Source organism: Protopterus annectens, chromosome 3.part0, assembly GCF_019279795.1.
Source record: "Protopterus annectens isolate FY-2018-M chromosome 3.part0, PAN1.0, whole genome shotgun sequence".
In the NCBI taxonomy this organism is placed as follows: domain Eukaryota; kingdom Metazoa; phylum Chordata; order Ceratodontiformes; family Protopteridae; genus Protopterus; species Protopterus annectens.
This window is the reverse complement of record NC_056731.1, coordinates 902,645,779-902,661,339: the sequence shown is the minus strand read 5'-3', so window position 1 is coordinate 902,661,339 and position 15,561 is coordinate 902,645,779. Positions and strand designations below refer to the sequence as shown.

The window sequence follows — 15,561 nt, the reverse complement described above, 5'->3', positions numbered from 1 at the left end:
CACCTCCTCTCAACTCTATTATAGGCAGCACCAATCTTTACCCAAATCAGACAATGTAACCTAGACAAACTAGAATCATGCTACAATAAAATAGCCAAGTTTGCTACTAACTCAACCTATAGAACCCATCACTGTGCTGCACTAAAAGAACTAAAATGGCTTGAGCTACCACAGCTACTTAACTATCACCAGCTGGGCACAGCCTACAATATTCTCAAATATCCTGAAAAAAACCCCTCATTATCCAACCTACTTACTATCTATACAGCAAACCGGTACCTAAGATCCAGTGAAAAATCTCTTCTCTCCATTACCAAGGCTAACAATAATGCAGGGAAAGCGCTCTACTCCCACACCGTTGCCAGAAATTGGAACTCTCTTCCCCTATCCATGTCCACTGCCCCCTCCACATCCATATTCAAAAACTCCCTCAAATCGCACCTTCTTAGTACCTGGTTCTGCCCTTGTATCACATAACCCTACCCATACTACTATTAACGCCCCAAATTCCTCTCTGATCACATGCTGGAGCTCTGATCCCCTGTAGGCTTGGCCATCTGAAAGGGTACTTTTAACTATAGAATCTTACTTGATATATTTTCTTTTCTTACCAATGTATGACTGACATTGTCTTTTTACCCATGTTCTATATCTTCTTTTACCTGGAGTGTTTTTATTAATTCTTATTACTATGCTCGGCATACATTATGTAACCTGTTTTGTGTATTATGCTGGATGTACTGTATTTGTATAACTTGATGTTGGAGCTTTTCTCCCCGGGCCTCCGCTGAAAATGGACCTGGTCCAGTCGGAATTTCCAGGTTAACAAATGTAACAAATAATAAATAAATATAAATGTATAATTGTATCATCTTCGCTCAAACTCTTGCCCCCATAGCACTTATGGTATTAACTTCAAAAACATGATCAAAGCCATAACCCATCATCTTAAAGTATTTGTATGGAACATTTTTATGATATAACATTTCCAGGCTAGATGAGCGAAGCTGGTATTAAAAGTAATAAGCTTAGAGAAGCATCACCAAAAGAAATCCAAAATATACTTAAGATCTACATTCCCTGTCCCTTCTTAACCTTTCCACTTTGATGCGAGTGTATTAAGCTTTATGCATGACAGCATTAAAAGAATATAAAACTGATGAATCATTCTATCATAAGAAAAGTGTAAACAAAGTTATATTACGGAACTTACTGAAAATTCACATTAGTGGCAAAAATGGTGAAGTGGTCTCAGAATAAAATAATGTAATGGGATAAAGAAATTATGGATATTCAGGAGAAAATGAATAAGGCAAAGTAAGAATAAAAAAAGAAAGTGAACAACACAGAAGTCATAAAATCATTAATACTATATCAAAAAACTAAAATTGTGTTAGAAAAACAAAATTACATATTTACGCCACATCTCCTTAAAATACTACACAGACTTGCTAACTTAAATATTAATTAGGAAAGGTCAAATTAGTACTATGAATCTACTAATTACAAATTACCTCATGTTGGAGAAATATTTTCAACCTTTTAAAATTTTCATGTGGAACTGAATCAGGATAGAAATCTATTAACTGATAATCAGAAGTTAGAAAAATATCTGATGACTGCTAATTACAAGTTAACCAACTTTTTTACTATGGTATGTTTGTTTTTGTTGATGATACTTTGTCAGTAAAAGACATTTCGAAAAGGTATAATTTAGACCCCATGCAATGAATAATGATCCAAAGATATTAGAGAAAAGCTAAGTGGTTATTTCTTTTTAATATAAATGGTGATAAAAATATAGCAAAAAATTATGAATACATAGTTTCTGTCATTAAAGATCAAATTTCAAAAAAAAGTTTTTCCAAAATGTATAAACTGATTGTAAACACTAATAGTTTTCATACAGGCTATTGCAAGCTTCTAGACTGAACTGAAATGCTTGATAAATTAGATGAAAATAATAAATCACTTCTAAAATCTACTAGAGTAAGATCTAGCACATAATGCAAGATTTTATGTGGTAATGTGTACACAGAATGTTTACTACTCTATTTAAAGAGTCTAAATTTGGTAATACAGGAGTATTTAAATGCACGAGATGCAACAAACGTAAGCAGATTCATGCCTCTCAACCTGCAGACATTCAAAATAGGAATAAAGGACCTTAAAAAGTGTGAACATCTAGCTAAAAATCTGGACATCTGATTAGCATAAAATGTGAATGTAACATAACTCTTCCTGTTTTCTGTAGGAATGTTGGATACAACTCAAAAATACGTTTAAAAAGTGGAGAATGACAAATATGATGGGAAAATGTAATGTATTATCAGAGAGATGTAAAATCTGTAGATTTTAATTGTTCTGCATTGCAAAATTGTACCACACAATGTCACGTATTTTTACTTAACAAAAATGGAGATGTAAGATGTGTGCTCTCTTTCTTTAAATTATTGTTGCCATTGGTATGTTGGTCATGCAATGTGTTTTCTGTGTACTAGACAGCTTTAAAAATCACATGAAATGAGAGAAATTCAGAAAACTGTGTGAAGGGGTAAATCAAATGTGAAAATTGAGACATACTTCCAAAAATAGGGACATCCTGTGCAGGGGTAAATCAGGCCTGAAAAATAAGTGTGCCCCCCCCAAAAAAAAAAACAGGAACAGCTGAGAGGTCTGAACAGATTGGATACATATGTATATAGATTCTGCTCAATATATTGGCTAATGGAAAGATTTTAGTAACTTTTTTCTTTGGTCAGATAATTGTGTTCTTAACAGACCAACAACAACATTCCAGTTCTTTCAGTTGTTAATAGTAAACATTATACAATGTTTTGGTGTCTATTGGGATTTGTAAGAAAAATCGTTACTATAAATGGAAATTTGATTCATCTCCAATGTTTAAAGAATTTTTAAATCTAACCATTAATGCTAAAACTTTTCCAGCTGTGGTTATGAACATACATTCCAACTAATTGAAATAAAGTTTGGTGGACATTTGTGCTTCGACCATAACACTACAGTCAACATAAATGGCATGCTGGAATCTGACCATAACATTCTGACCAAAGTAATAAACTTTCATAGTATTTTACTATGACACAAGCTGAACCCCAAACTATGTCACAGGGGTAAATAATAAGGAATCCAAAATGAGTCTGTTTCCATTTTTGCAACCTATGTAGTCATGAGGCTCCACTGCTAGTTTATGTTGTTAATCTTTAAAATATGTATAACCAACAAATAAACTCATTGCTGTAAATGCTATGTTGAACCTCTCATGTTTCACTTTTGTGCGCTTACTACATTATGCAGTTACTTAAAAATTACTCAGGGGTTCTTAAATGTAACCCAGTGAAATTTACCTATTTATAACAAAATGAAATACAAAGCAACGTGCAATATTAAAACATTTCAAACTGTTGATGTGACCATTTCTTCCAATTAACTAAAATTTTCTTAGAGCTGAACCACCTTCAGAACCATGTACCTGGGCTAGTGCTTGCAACGGAGCAATCAGGCTGCTGTATTCAATCTGGATATCAGGCAGGTCTCCATAACGATAACTCCTGTACAAAGTAATCTGGGCATCCCGCTTCATCTGTAGCTCAGCCTTTTCTTTCTAAAAATAAGAAACACAAAATATCTTTTTAAACATTTGTTTTTCACTAGGGAATCTGGAAATACATGATAAAAGAATACAACCACAATCTTATGAGATGTAATTCAAGGAGCAGATTTCAATGTTTCTTAACAGACTAAAAACCCATAAGAGACTACCTAGGAGTTTGCATATCAAGGATATTACGTTTGTACACTTTGTGATATAAATGAGTCAAGTTTTAATTTAAATTCCCTAATAGTACCAGATCTCCCTTCAGTTGTTAGGCCATTCTATAATTTGCACTTACAACACTAAAATGATCTAGTGTGTGAACTAAAAAAGTGGTTGTCAACAATAAAGAAAATACCACAGTATCTAAAATTTTGTGGGTGTTGACTGAAATTTAGATCCAGGGCACATCCTTATAGCATCTGAAAATGCAGGATCAAACCCCCTCCCATAGATAATAGGTAAAGTTTCAAACAAACATTTAAAGTTACATAGTTTCCCCCAAAAAATATTCTAGCCAGAACATCCACATCATGAGTTATCTACTGCCTTGTGAAAGGTCACAAAAGACAGAACCAGGGAAAATTGTAAGTGCCCATCCAGGTGTGCAGGGTACTCCTAAAGATAGCCAAGGAACTGCTGCGCTTAATATGTAGAGGTAGTTCATTTCATAGACTGGGATAAGAATCTGTTACATCAAAAAAAAGGGGGGGTTAGAATCTGTCTCACCAAAATGCCCTATTAATTTGTTGATCGAGACCAAGATCTTTTGTATGTGTATCTGAGGTGCCCTTAGTACTATAAAGGCATAGCAGACCTGGGAGAAAGGTTTTTTTTCATGGCCAGAAAGACGAAACACAGACCACCAGACAGGAGTCTATAGGAAACAAAATACAAAAGGTAGCAACATGTTGTGGATAATACAGAGGGGTGGGACTAGAGGCCTGTGAGATTTTTGTTAAAAAAACACGCGAGAGAAACATAACCACATACCAAAGGGTGCAAGATATTCAATAATGGTGTGTATAAGAGATCAGTACAAGACAAATAAGAAATTCATGGCTCTAGATGAGATGCCATTGGTTATTAGTTGGGCCAGACAGGAATTAACTGCTGAGACAAAGTTATCAAAGGACAAGAAGTCAACCACAGGGGTGCCTACAACTCTAATGACAGTGCTATTCTTAAAGGGAGGTATCATCTATGTAGTATTAGGGGGAATAATTTATTTTACCACACTATACTACATTTTTGGCATGTTAAGCTTACTGCCTTACACATAGCTGGCCTTAGGCACATGCCAACTAGGTGGCCTCCTAGGGTGCCACTCTAGCAGGGGCGCTTTTCTAGTAATTTGATGGTGCAGTTAGACCAGGATGGGGGCACTGGGTGGTGTGTGTTGGGGTCGCTGTGGAGACTTTTTGCCTAGGGCACCAGTTGACCAAAGGCCAACGCACACCATATGTCCCACACAGCCTATCGTATCCTGGAGTGTATTTATGTTGGCATTGGCTATGCACCTGTCTTAACCCAGACTAACAACTCTTGTCTTCTCACTAAATTTCTAAATCTTAATGTCTGCATAATCTACCTGCATACTGGATTCCAGAAGCTTAACTTGTCTTTCAACTAATTTGGACTATCTCTTATATCTTAATATCTCTCTTTGTCACTCTAGTATCTTATGTTAACACACCTCTTTCTAGCGTGTTCCTGTACTGTACATTTTCACTTATTTTTTACCCATCTACTTATTTCAGTATGTTCTTTTTTGCATAAAATAGCTTAATTGTATATAGTACTTCTATTTGTTAAACTGTGAATTTATTTACTGTTTTTATTTGATTAACGTCATACATTGTTTTGTACTCTCGAGGAGCTTTTCTCCCCGGGCCTCTGCTGAAAATGGATATGTATCCAGCTGGACTAGCCCGGTCAACAAATGTAAAATAAATAATAAATAAATAAATGTTTAAATAGCAATCCCGAGTTCACAGTTTGCCACCCAATATTGTAAACCTGAGACCCATATCATCGGTTTATAGATCAAAAACTATAGGTCAACTAGAAAAATATCTGGTACAAGCCTTAAGAGACCCCATTTGTGAGATTTTTACTTACAAAAGTGGCACTTGCAACTCCCTGACAGGATGTTTCTTAGCCACAGATGTTTATTACAGTTGACATCTAAAATATCTACAGAAAAAAGGATGAGGCCTTCTGAGCTACATTTAAAAGGGACTTTCAAGGATTAATCAAGAACATGAGAAAGCAGAATTAGCAAAAGAGGATTATCATTTGAATATAGTGGGACGATACAAGGCAAAAAATCAGTCATTGGCTGTATCAATCCTAATTTTGTCAAAAATGAAATCACAAAAAAGTGGAAGCCTGCAAAAGAACCTCTGCTACAAGAACTTATAAATTCAATAAATAACTCGAGGGAACTAGAAATGTAGGTAATTCCAGACGGGAAAGTGAAATATCATCACAAGAAATGGGGAAAAATGGTGGTGGGTGGGAAGTACTGCAAGAACAGAAAGGACAAAGGAAAGAGAAGTTGGATTGGGGATAGCAACAGTAAAAAAAAATAATAATAAAATCAAAAAGCTAAAGGAGGGTGTATAACTAGACAGGCTGAGTCAATATGGGCTTGATGTTTTCACATGCACACACTGAATGCTACACAAAATGACAAAGCTCTAATATGGTACTTGAACCACTGGCAAAACTTGGACTGCAGAAGAACAGTGAACAAATATCTGCATGTTAATAAACAAATGCTACCGAACATGTATTGTGCATGTCGATTCAAATTGAAGTAAATCGGTAGTTAAAAAAAAAAAAAAAAAAAAAAAAAAAAGATGGGGCTTAGCATGGAGCTTCTGGGATGCCACCAGCAACAGATCTTTTTGAAGATGAAGTACCATCAAAAAAAGCTATTCAATATCAGTGATAATGCCGGCTTTGTGACAGATAAACAGTAATTCCCTTGCAAAAAGGGGTGGCATTGATGGACCCAGATAATTAGAGACCCATATATTTCTGACCAGTCTTACCTAAAAGGTTATGGAAAGGATCATTATGGAATTCATCATCATCAACTTCCTTTTCCCCATTTTAAACACGGGGTCGGGGTGTAATGTTAACTGTTGCCATCTCTCTTGATTCAATGCCACACTCTTGCCTTCTTCCTCACTTTTGCCCGACTGTCCCAGATCTTCACACAAGTCGATTCACCACTTTGCTGGATGCCCTTGTTTCCTATTATCTTCTTCCTGCCTGTCCCAAAATCATCATCGTCAGATTGTTTTCTGCACATGTACCCAAATCACCGTAATCTGTTCTCTGATCTTTTCTGCAAGTAGAGCTTGGCTTCTGCTCTTATGTCTTAATTTCTTCATCTGTCCCACACTGTGCATTCTACCACCCATCTCAAGCACTTCATTTCAACCACTGCTAGCTTCCTCATCTGTTCTGCCTTTAATGCCCAGGTTTTTGTACCATACAGTAAGCACTGGTTGTGCCACAGTTTTGTACACCTTACTTTTCAGCTTCTCTGGCATTCTTCTGCCATACACTACTACACCTGACACTCTATAGCAGTCAGCTGTAGCCAGTCTGATTCTAGTTTTGATCTCGTCATTCAGACTTCCCTTCTCCTCAACCACCCCTCTCAGACACCTGAAGCTGTTAACCTGTTCCGCTAGCCTCCCTTCTATCTCAAGTCTCATCTTCTTCTGATTTCCCCAATTTGATGCCATTACCACCGTCTTATCTGTACTCAGTTTCATCCCATGTGCCTTCAGTTTTGCATTCCATTCCCTTATCCTTTGCTGAAGTTCAAGCTCAGAGTCTACTTGCAATACCACATTGTCTGCATACAGCAACTTTGTTGATCTGTCCCCTCTGACCTGTTTGCTAATGCAATCTATCACCAGTAATAACACCAGTGGGTCCAGAGCTGAACTGTGATGCATGCCCACTCCCACTAGGAAGCCCTCTGTGAGACCAATCACTGTTTATACGCCAGTCATTAGATCTTTGAACACAGCCTGCACTAATTCTACCAATGTTTCTGAGACTTTGAACCACCACAGGACTGCCCAAATCAGCTTTCTTGGGACTTTGTCATATGTTTTCTCCAAATCTAGGAATGTCCAATTGGACTCTCGCCTCATCTCAATCTTCCTCTCAACTATCTGTCTCACTGCAAACACTGGGTCAGCTGTACTGCATCCTGATCTGAATCTGAACTGCTTATCTCCCACCTTACTTTCTACTGCTCTGCATATCCATTTATCAATCACCCTTCTCCAGGACTTTTATGCAATGTGAAAGAAGTCTGATACCTCTGTACTGCCCACAGTTGTGGATGCTACCTTTGTTCTTGAACATAGGCACTAGTATGCTTATTTTACAGTCATCTGGGATACCCTTTTCTCTCTACACTGCTATGAGTACCCTGAACCTCAAGAGCACTTCTCCCCTATCTCACCCAGCATCTTTATCATATTTGCTGTGACCTCTTCTGAACCCTGACTTCATTTTCCTTAGTGCTGTTCCTACTTCTGGGATGGGCTCCTCTTTTTCTCTCCTTGTAGGCTGCATCTGGGCAGTACAGCTTCTGTGGGGTTTTCTTCATTCAGAAGCTGATGGAAGTACTCTTTCCACAGGCCTTTGATGTCCTGTGGACTGGTGAGCAGGTTGTTGCTGTCATCCCTTATGAAAGGTGTCTGACTATCTTCTTTATCTTTCTGTCTTTACCTTGCAATCTGATATAGTTTCTTTGTTCCACCTACCAGAAGCTGCTAGAGTGCCTCTAATGCCCTGTTCCTTGCTACAGCAACTCCTTTCTTGGCCTGTTAGTCAACCAGCATTCCTTCCTAGGCTGGTCCATCATTTCTATATCCCACTTTTTCCTGCAGTCCTTCTTTCTTTTGATGACTTCCTGGACTCCTGCATTCCATCACTAGCTTTCATTAGTGCCTTACTTCCATACTTGGCTCAGCCACACATCTGTTCTGTAGTCCTCACACACACTGTTTTAAGGAGCTACTTTGCTACAACTCCACCTTTTTTCTCCTCTTCTTGGGGTGCTAGAGCCCAGAGTAATTTCTCAAACTGTTGTACTTTCTCGCTGGTCTACTTTCAAGTCTTCAGCCTGGTCTCTGTTGACCTTAGAGCCTTCTCTGACCACAGCTTGCAGCTGACTGCAGCAACCAGTGGTTTATGCTGTGGGCCAACTATTTCACTGGGGATGACTTTGTAATTATTGATTGTACCCCAGTGCCTTTTCCCAACTTTAGGAAAGTCTACCAGAGTTGCATGTTGACCACTCTTGTAGGTGATCTTGTGATGGTCTCTATTTCTGAACCATGTGTTGGCTACTACCAATCCATTTGTCAGACAGAAGTCTAGACTGGCCTCTCCCTTCTTTATTTCTGTTACTTCACCCATGTGGACCCAGGCAGTTTTCATACTCTGTTCTTATCTGTCCTGATATGTGCATTCAAGTCAACCATTATCAACACTAATTCCTGCTGTCTGGCATTATCTAGTAGGTCTTGCAACTGCTGTCCGAGTGTACTCTTCTCTTCACTATCACAACCATGCTCTAGGGCATAGGTTGACATTATGAACACTGTACTATCATTAGGCTTCAGTCTGACTGTCATGGGTCTGTTACTGATTCTGATGACATCCATCACTGCATTTTGAAGCCCGCCTCTCATCTCAATTTCCATACCATTTCTAGCCTGCCCTCCACTTGAGTAGTAGACTCTGGATCCCAGCCAAGTGGCTTTGCTGCACTGCCCTTCCATCTTTTCTCTTGTGGAGGTGAAGACCTTAACCATTATGCCAACTGGTCTGTAAACTAAAATTACTAGCTTTGTGGGCTCTGACAGTACACCTAGTTTTCTCCTAGTTAGCACTAATATACAGTATCCGAGGTGGTACAGTGGTAGTGCTGTTGCCTCACAGCAAGAGGTTCTCCCGTTCAATTCTCAGCTGGAGTGCAAGGAATGCCTTCTGCGTGGAGTCTGCATGTCCTCCCAACGGTCGAGGGGCCTCCAAAAGACATGCGTGAATGGGCGTGCCTTCGTTGAAGGTTGGGTGTTGGGCTGGCAACTCGGAACCATAAAAATCGACTGCCAATCATTAGCGGACCGGAGTTCCGCTGTGGTGACCCCTAACCGGGAAAAGCCGAAAAGACCAACAACAGCAGCAGCACAAATATACAGACTTGGCCCAACCCTCCCTTTTTGGCTTTAAGGTCAAACCTGTCTACTTAACCTGGTTGACTTCTTCAAAAAAAGTTACCAAAGCAATGGATGAGCAAAACAGTGCACACCACATATCCAGAGGTCGGTAAGGCTTTCAAACACCACTCCACACTCAGGTATAGCAAATAAACTCATCCAGCTACATTCAGTCCCTCTGCAACTCACTGGATAGCAAACTGACTCACAAACAGAGCCCAGGGATTTAGGGTGGATGGCTACACCACCTCCAAAAGGCCTGTCATTAGTGGTGTACACCAGGGTTCAGTCCATGAACCTCTCCTCTTGACATTTACTTTGAGGAGGTCAAAGCTAATGTGAAGGGTTTGTGGTTGACCAAGTTTGGAGATAACTGCAAACATGGTGCCATCAAACTCACCAGAGGACACCAAGATCTGCCAAGAGGGCCTGTTCCAAACAAATAGTTGGTGTCAAGACCATGGCCAAAATTAATTGTCAAGAAGTGCATAACTGTACTCCTTGGCATGCATGGTTAAGGATCTGGAAACTTATGTCAACAATAAACTGTCCTTTGATCACCACATATCCACTGTTGTAAGGAATTCCTTTTTCACTGCACAGTTATATCTAAAGGTATTACATCCAGATCAAGGGATGCAATTGCTCCACTGTGCTCTGCACTCATTATGCTAATCATTGACTATAATGACCCTTTTGCTAATGTACCTGTACTAACTCTTGTCACAACTGGAATGACCACACTGCTTAAAAAATCAAGGATCTTAAATCATAAAAACTATGTAGACCATTTCATAGCCTTGTCCCTCTTCTCAGTATCATGCAAGTTACCGAGAGGTGACTTCGGCCTTGTGTACACAGCTTCAAAACAACTTACTCTGTCAAGACTTTTACACACTTGCAAATCCAATTCCACATAAAGCAAGCTATTTCTCATACTCTATTCAAATATAATTTGGATGAATAGATGGGCAACTGCAAATTCACTCCTGGTTAAGCACCCCATCCCTCATGAATGGGAGGTACATGTAAATTTCCCACCACTTCCTTGTTCATCCCATCTCTAGGTTATTTCCATGCAAAATATAAGGGTTAAAAACTACAATGTATGGCTAGGCTTCTTAAGATCCTCACAGACCAATAACATAGTAGGTACCTATGACCTTAGTCAATGCTCACAATGCAGGTCTTATAAGAATGCCAGTTAGTATCTAGCACATCACAGGCAGGTGCATTTGTCAATAATACCAGAGACAGGAATAGTTATGAAAGCTTTGGCAAAATCCAGGAAGGCAGAGTGGGCACAGTAACCTTTGCCCAGGTCCTTGGTAACTTTTTTGAGAAAGTTTACATGATTAAGTAGACAGGAGTTACCATTTATGAAGTTAAACTGATTTGAGTCATGGTAAAGTATATATGAGATTGGCTCTGACATAGTCTATAACCTTATGAAAACACTGGCATGGCTAAATGGTCAGTATTTTCCACAGCCTGTGAGGGAAGCCATCCAAAAGGGTACCACTAAGGCTTCTCTCCAGGCTTCAGGTATGTACTTTGTGGAGATACTGAGTATGAAAAGACCGAGAAAGGTCATGGTTAGGCTGTGTTTAGTGCTAACTAGGAGAAAACTAGATGTACTGTCAGAACCCAGAAAGCTAGTAATCTTGGTTTCAGCAAGTACAGATAGGTCCTAGTCAGAAGAGATTACTAGGTGAGAACAGTCTGCATAATAGTTAGGGAAAATTAAATGCGTCCAAGAACATGTAACAGCAATTAAATCAGGTTCAGAAATTAGTACCACCATTTGAGAAGTTCTGTACAGTACTGGTGCTAATGCAGTGCTTTCTGAAACAAAGAAGGCCTCATGATTACCTCTGGCTGAGATGTCAGTATATAATTTATGGTTAACCTTAAATTAACATTGTTCTACTGATCCATGCAAACCCATTTTAGACATGTTTGTAGTCGGTGGATTTGAACTTAGTGCTTAAAGCAAAAATGTTTTTCTTTTTATTGTATGGCGTGTTTATTTTCCAGTTCTACCATATGGTTTATTTTTTGAATTTACCTTTATACTTGTGATGGATAAAGATGGATGTTTCTATGCAGGAGGTGAGATGACAGTAGATATGGCAGCCTTGGCAGTATAGTCATCATGGTGGGGGACAGCTGTCAAATTTCCTTGGGTTATTAGTGAATGACAGGAGTTTTACCTAAGGGAGGTTCCTTACCATGGAAGGATTTGTAGGAGACGTAGGTTTAGTTTTTAGGGAAAATATGACAGCATAGTGACCAGATTTGATCACAGAAGTGGCGATTTTAGGTAAAGAGCAAACAGGACCAACTTTTAGCAAGAGTGAGGTCCAGGGAAAATGACATCTATTACATCACAGGACAAATTGGTTCAGAGAGCTGACATTTACAATGTTTAGGAAACACAAAGTATATTTACTAGTAGTGGTATAAGCAAGCTAGTTAATGGATGGGCAGTTGACATCTCACAAGATAATACACTTAGGTTTAATACAGAAACTATCCAGTTGGTCTAGACAGATATGGTCATTTGGGACATAATGGGAAATCTACATTTTGTAATAATGTGAAAATTATATTTGTTTACTGACAATGGGATTAACAAAAGTTCATGACTGGGATTACAGATGAACATGGATGTTCACCCTTTCTCCCCAAAGTATTTGAATGAATGACAGGTACACAGCCAAGGTAGAGGAAGGGCATTAATCAATACATTCAAATGATGTTTCATTAATTATACAGACATGAATGTGCTTCAGGACCAGAAAGGCCTCAAGGTCAGGGGAATTTTTGTTTTGCCTCCTGGCACTGAGCACTACCAGCTAATACAGTCTGGACTAGAATACAAGTTGGTAGATCTTTGAAGGTCATTTCTGTCAAAAAAGAACAGGAAGAGGAGAAGCACCACATACTTTCTCATACTTCTGAAGTGGTACACTGGAGTATTTGTTCAGTGTATGCTGATCCCATTAAAATAAGAACAAGTTTTGAGGTAGGAAGATCAAGACCTCCTTAAGATTTCAGAGAACACAGTCTGTTGTGTAATACAATCTTACTACCTATGCAGACTTTAATGCACACCGATCTCCCCAGATAGTACTAAAAATGACAAAACAATGTAACAAGGCATATATTTTGGAGAAATATAAAACTTATAGACAACTTGTTAAGGCCTAAAAACTCAACAGTGAGAACAGCTGAGCATTCATACCCCCACATTTTATGATCAGTAACAAGGGTAAGGGTTACATAAATAGACAAACAGGAGATGTCAAACCCACACATGCAAGGTCCTTCATACACCAGTATTTTGAAGCACATAACCCAGACCTCAGTGACATAAAAACACATATCACAATAGTTGTCCTAAGCATGGAAGAAATACAGAATGAGTACCTGAACAGAATGGTAGGAAAAGCCACCATTAGTTACAGTAATTATACAAAAAAATTATGCTTTAAACACCAAGAAGTAAACATCAGACACATTTTCATAGAAACTATTTTACTACTGAATTGACACAGTGTCCATGCAGAGAATGCTGAAAGAATCAAAACACTTTTCTTGGCAAAATGAAATTATGCTAAAAGTCACAAACTTCCTCTGAAGTAGGCAACTCAGTGGGAGGCATGACAGAAAAGTGAGCAGGCAATGGATTGAAAGCAACAGTTATCATCCTGGATTCCAACAAAAGCGAGGGTTTGCTGCGTAACTCTCAACTGTACAGACTTTCCCACAATGTCCAGATTTTTGCCTCATATTTTTGGTCGGTTCCTCACAAAATTTGTGATTTTCTGTATTTTTGTGTCAAGTCTGTGAGGACTGAATTCACTAAATAATGAGAGTCATTTGAATTTCAGACTTCATGAGGAGAAAGGCCAGGACTGTGGTAATGAGGGTTGGAACATTGAATGTTGGCAGTATGACTGGTATAGGGAGAGAGCTAGCTGATATGATGGACAGAAGGAAGGTTGGTATATTTGCGTGTGCAAGAGACCAGATGGAAGGGGAGTAAGGCTAGGTGTATTGGAGGTGGGTTCAAATTGTTTTATCATGGTGTGGATGGAAGGAGAAATGGCATAGGAGTTATTCTGAAGGAACAGTATGCTAAGAGTGTTTTGGAGGTGAAAAGAGTGTCGGATAGAGTGATGTTTATGAAGCTGGAAATTGATGGCGTAATAATGAATGTTATTAGTTCATATGCTCCAGAAGTTGGGTGTGCAATGGATGAGAAAGAAAAAATTTGGAGTGAATTAGATGAAGTGGTGATGACTGTACCCAAGGGTGACAGAGTAGTGATTGGAGCAGATTTCAATGGGCATGTTGGTGAAGGGAACAGAGGGGATGAGGAAGTGATGGGTAGGTATGGTGTTAAACAAAGGAATGCAGAAGGACAGATGGTAGTGGATTTTGCGAAAAGGATGGAAGTGGCTGTGGTGAATACATATTTTAACAAGAGGGAGGAGCATAGGGTGACATACAAGAGTGGAGGAAGATGCACACAGGTGGATTATATCTTATGTAGGATGGCCAGTTTGAAGGAGATTGGAGACTGTAAAGTGGTGACTGGAGAAAGTGTAGTTAGGCAGCATAGGATGGTGGTTTGTAGGATGACGTTGGTGATCAAGAAGAGGAGGAGGAGTGTGAGGGCAGCACCAAGGATCAAATGGTGAAAATTGAAAAAAGGTAATTGTGAGGTGGAGTTCAGGGATGAGTTAAGGCAGGCACTGGGTGGTAGTGAAGAGTTACCGAATAGCTGGGTAACTACAGCAGAGCTGGTAAGGGAGACGGGCTAGAAAGGTGCTTGGTGTGACATCTGGAAAGAGGAAGGAGGACAAGGAGACCTGGTGGTGGAATGAGGAAGTACAGGAGAGTATACAGAGAAAGAGGTTGGCAAAGAAGAAGTGGGATTGTCAGAGAGATGAAGAAAGTAGACAGGAGTACAAGGAGATGAGGTGCATGGCAAAGAGAGAGGTGGCGAAGGCTAAGGATAAGGCATACGAAGAGTTGTATGAAAGGTTGGACACTAAGGAGGGAGAAAAGGGCCTCTACCGATTGGCTAGACAGAGGGACCGAGCTAGGAAAGATGTGCAGCAGGTAAAGGTGATAAAGGATAATGAGGGAAACATACTCACAAGCGAGGAGGGTGTGTTGAGGAGATGGAAAGAGTACTTTGAGGGGTTGATGAATGAAGAGAATGAGAGGGAGAGAAGGTTGGATGATGTAGGGATAGTGAATCATGAAGTACAATGGATTAGCAAGGAGGAAGTAAGGATAGCTATGAAGAGAATGAAGAATGGAAATGCTGTTGACCCAGATGACATACCTGTGGAAGCATGGAGGTGTTTAGGTGAAATGGCAGTGGAGTTTTAACCAGATTGTTTAATGAAATCTTGGAAAGTGAGAGGATGCCTGAGGAATGGAGAAAAAGTGTTTTGGTACCGATTTTTAAGAATAAGGGTGATGTGCAGAGCTATAGTAACTACAGAGGGATTAAATTGATCAGTCACAGCATGAAGTTATGGGAAAGAGTAGTGGAAGCAAGGTTAAGAAGGGATGTGATGATTAGTGATCAGCAGTATGGTTTCATGCCGGGAAAGAGCACTACAGATGCGATCTTTGCTCTGAGTGTGTTGATGGAGAAGT

The 15,561-nt window shown here is 39.3% G+C and overlaps 1 protein-coding gene across 1 annotated transcript in view; it reads right to left on the bottom strand.

Annotated features, from left to right (window-relative positions):
- Positions 1-15,561, bottom strand: part of PRKDC (protein kinase, DNA-activated, catalytic subunit) — a 4,917,417-nt gene that overhangs the window by 918,660 nt on the left and 3,983,196 nt on the right. Inside the window, exon 56 of the mRNA XM_044065724.1 lies at positions 3,494-3,625. Coding sequence (XP_043921659.1) covers positions 3,494-3,625 — 132 coding nt within the window. The remainder of the gene's footprint in view (positions 1-3,493; positions 3,626-15,561) is intronic.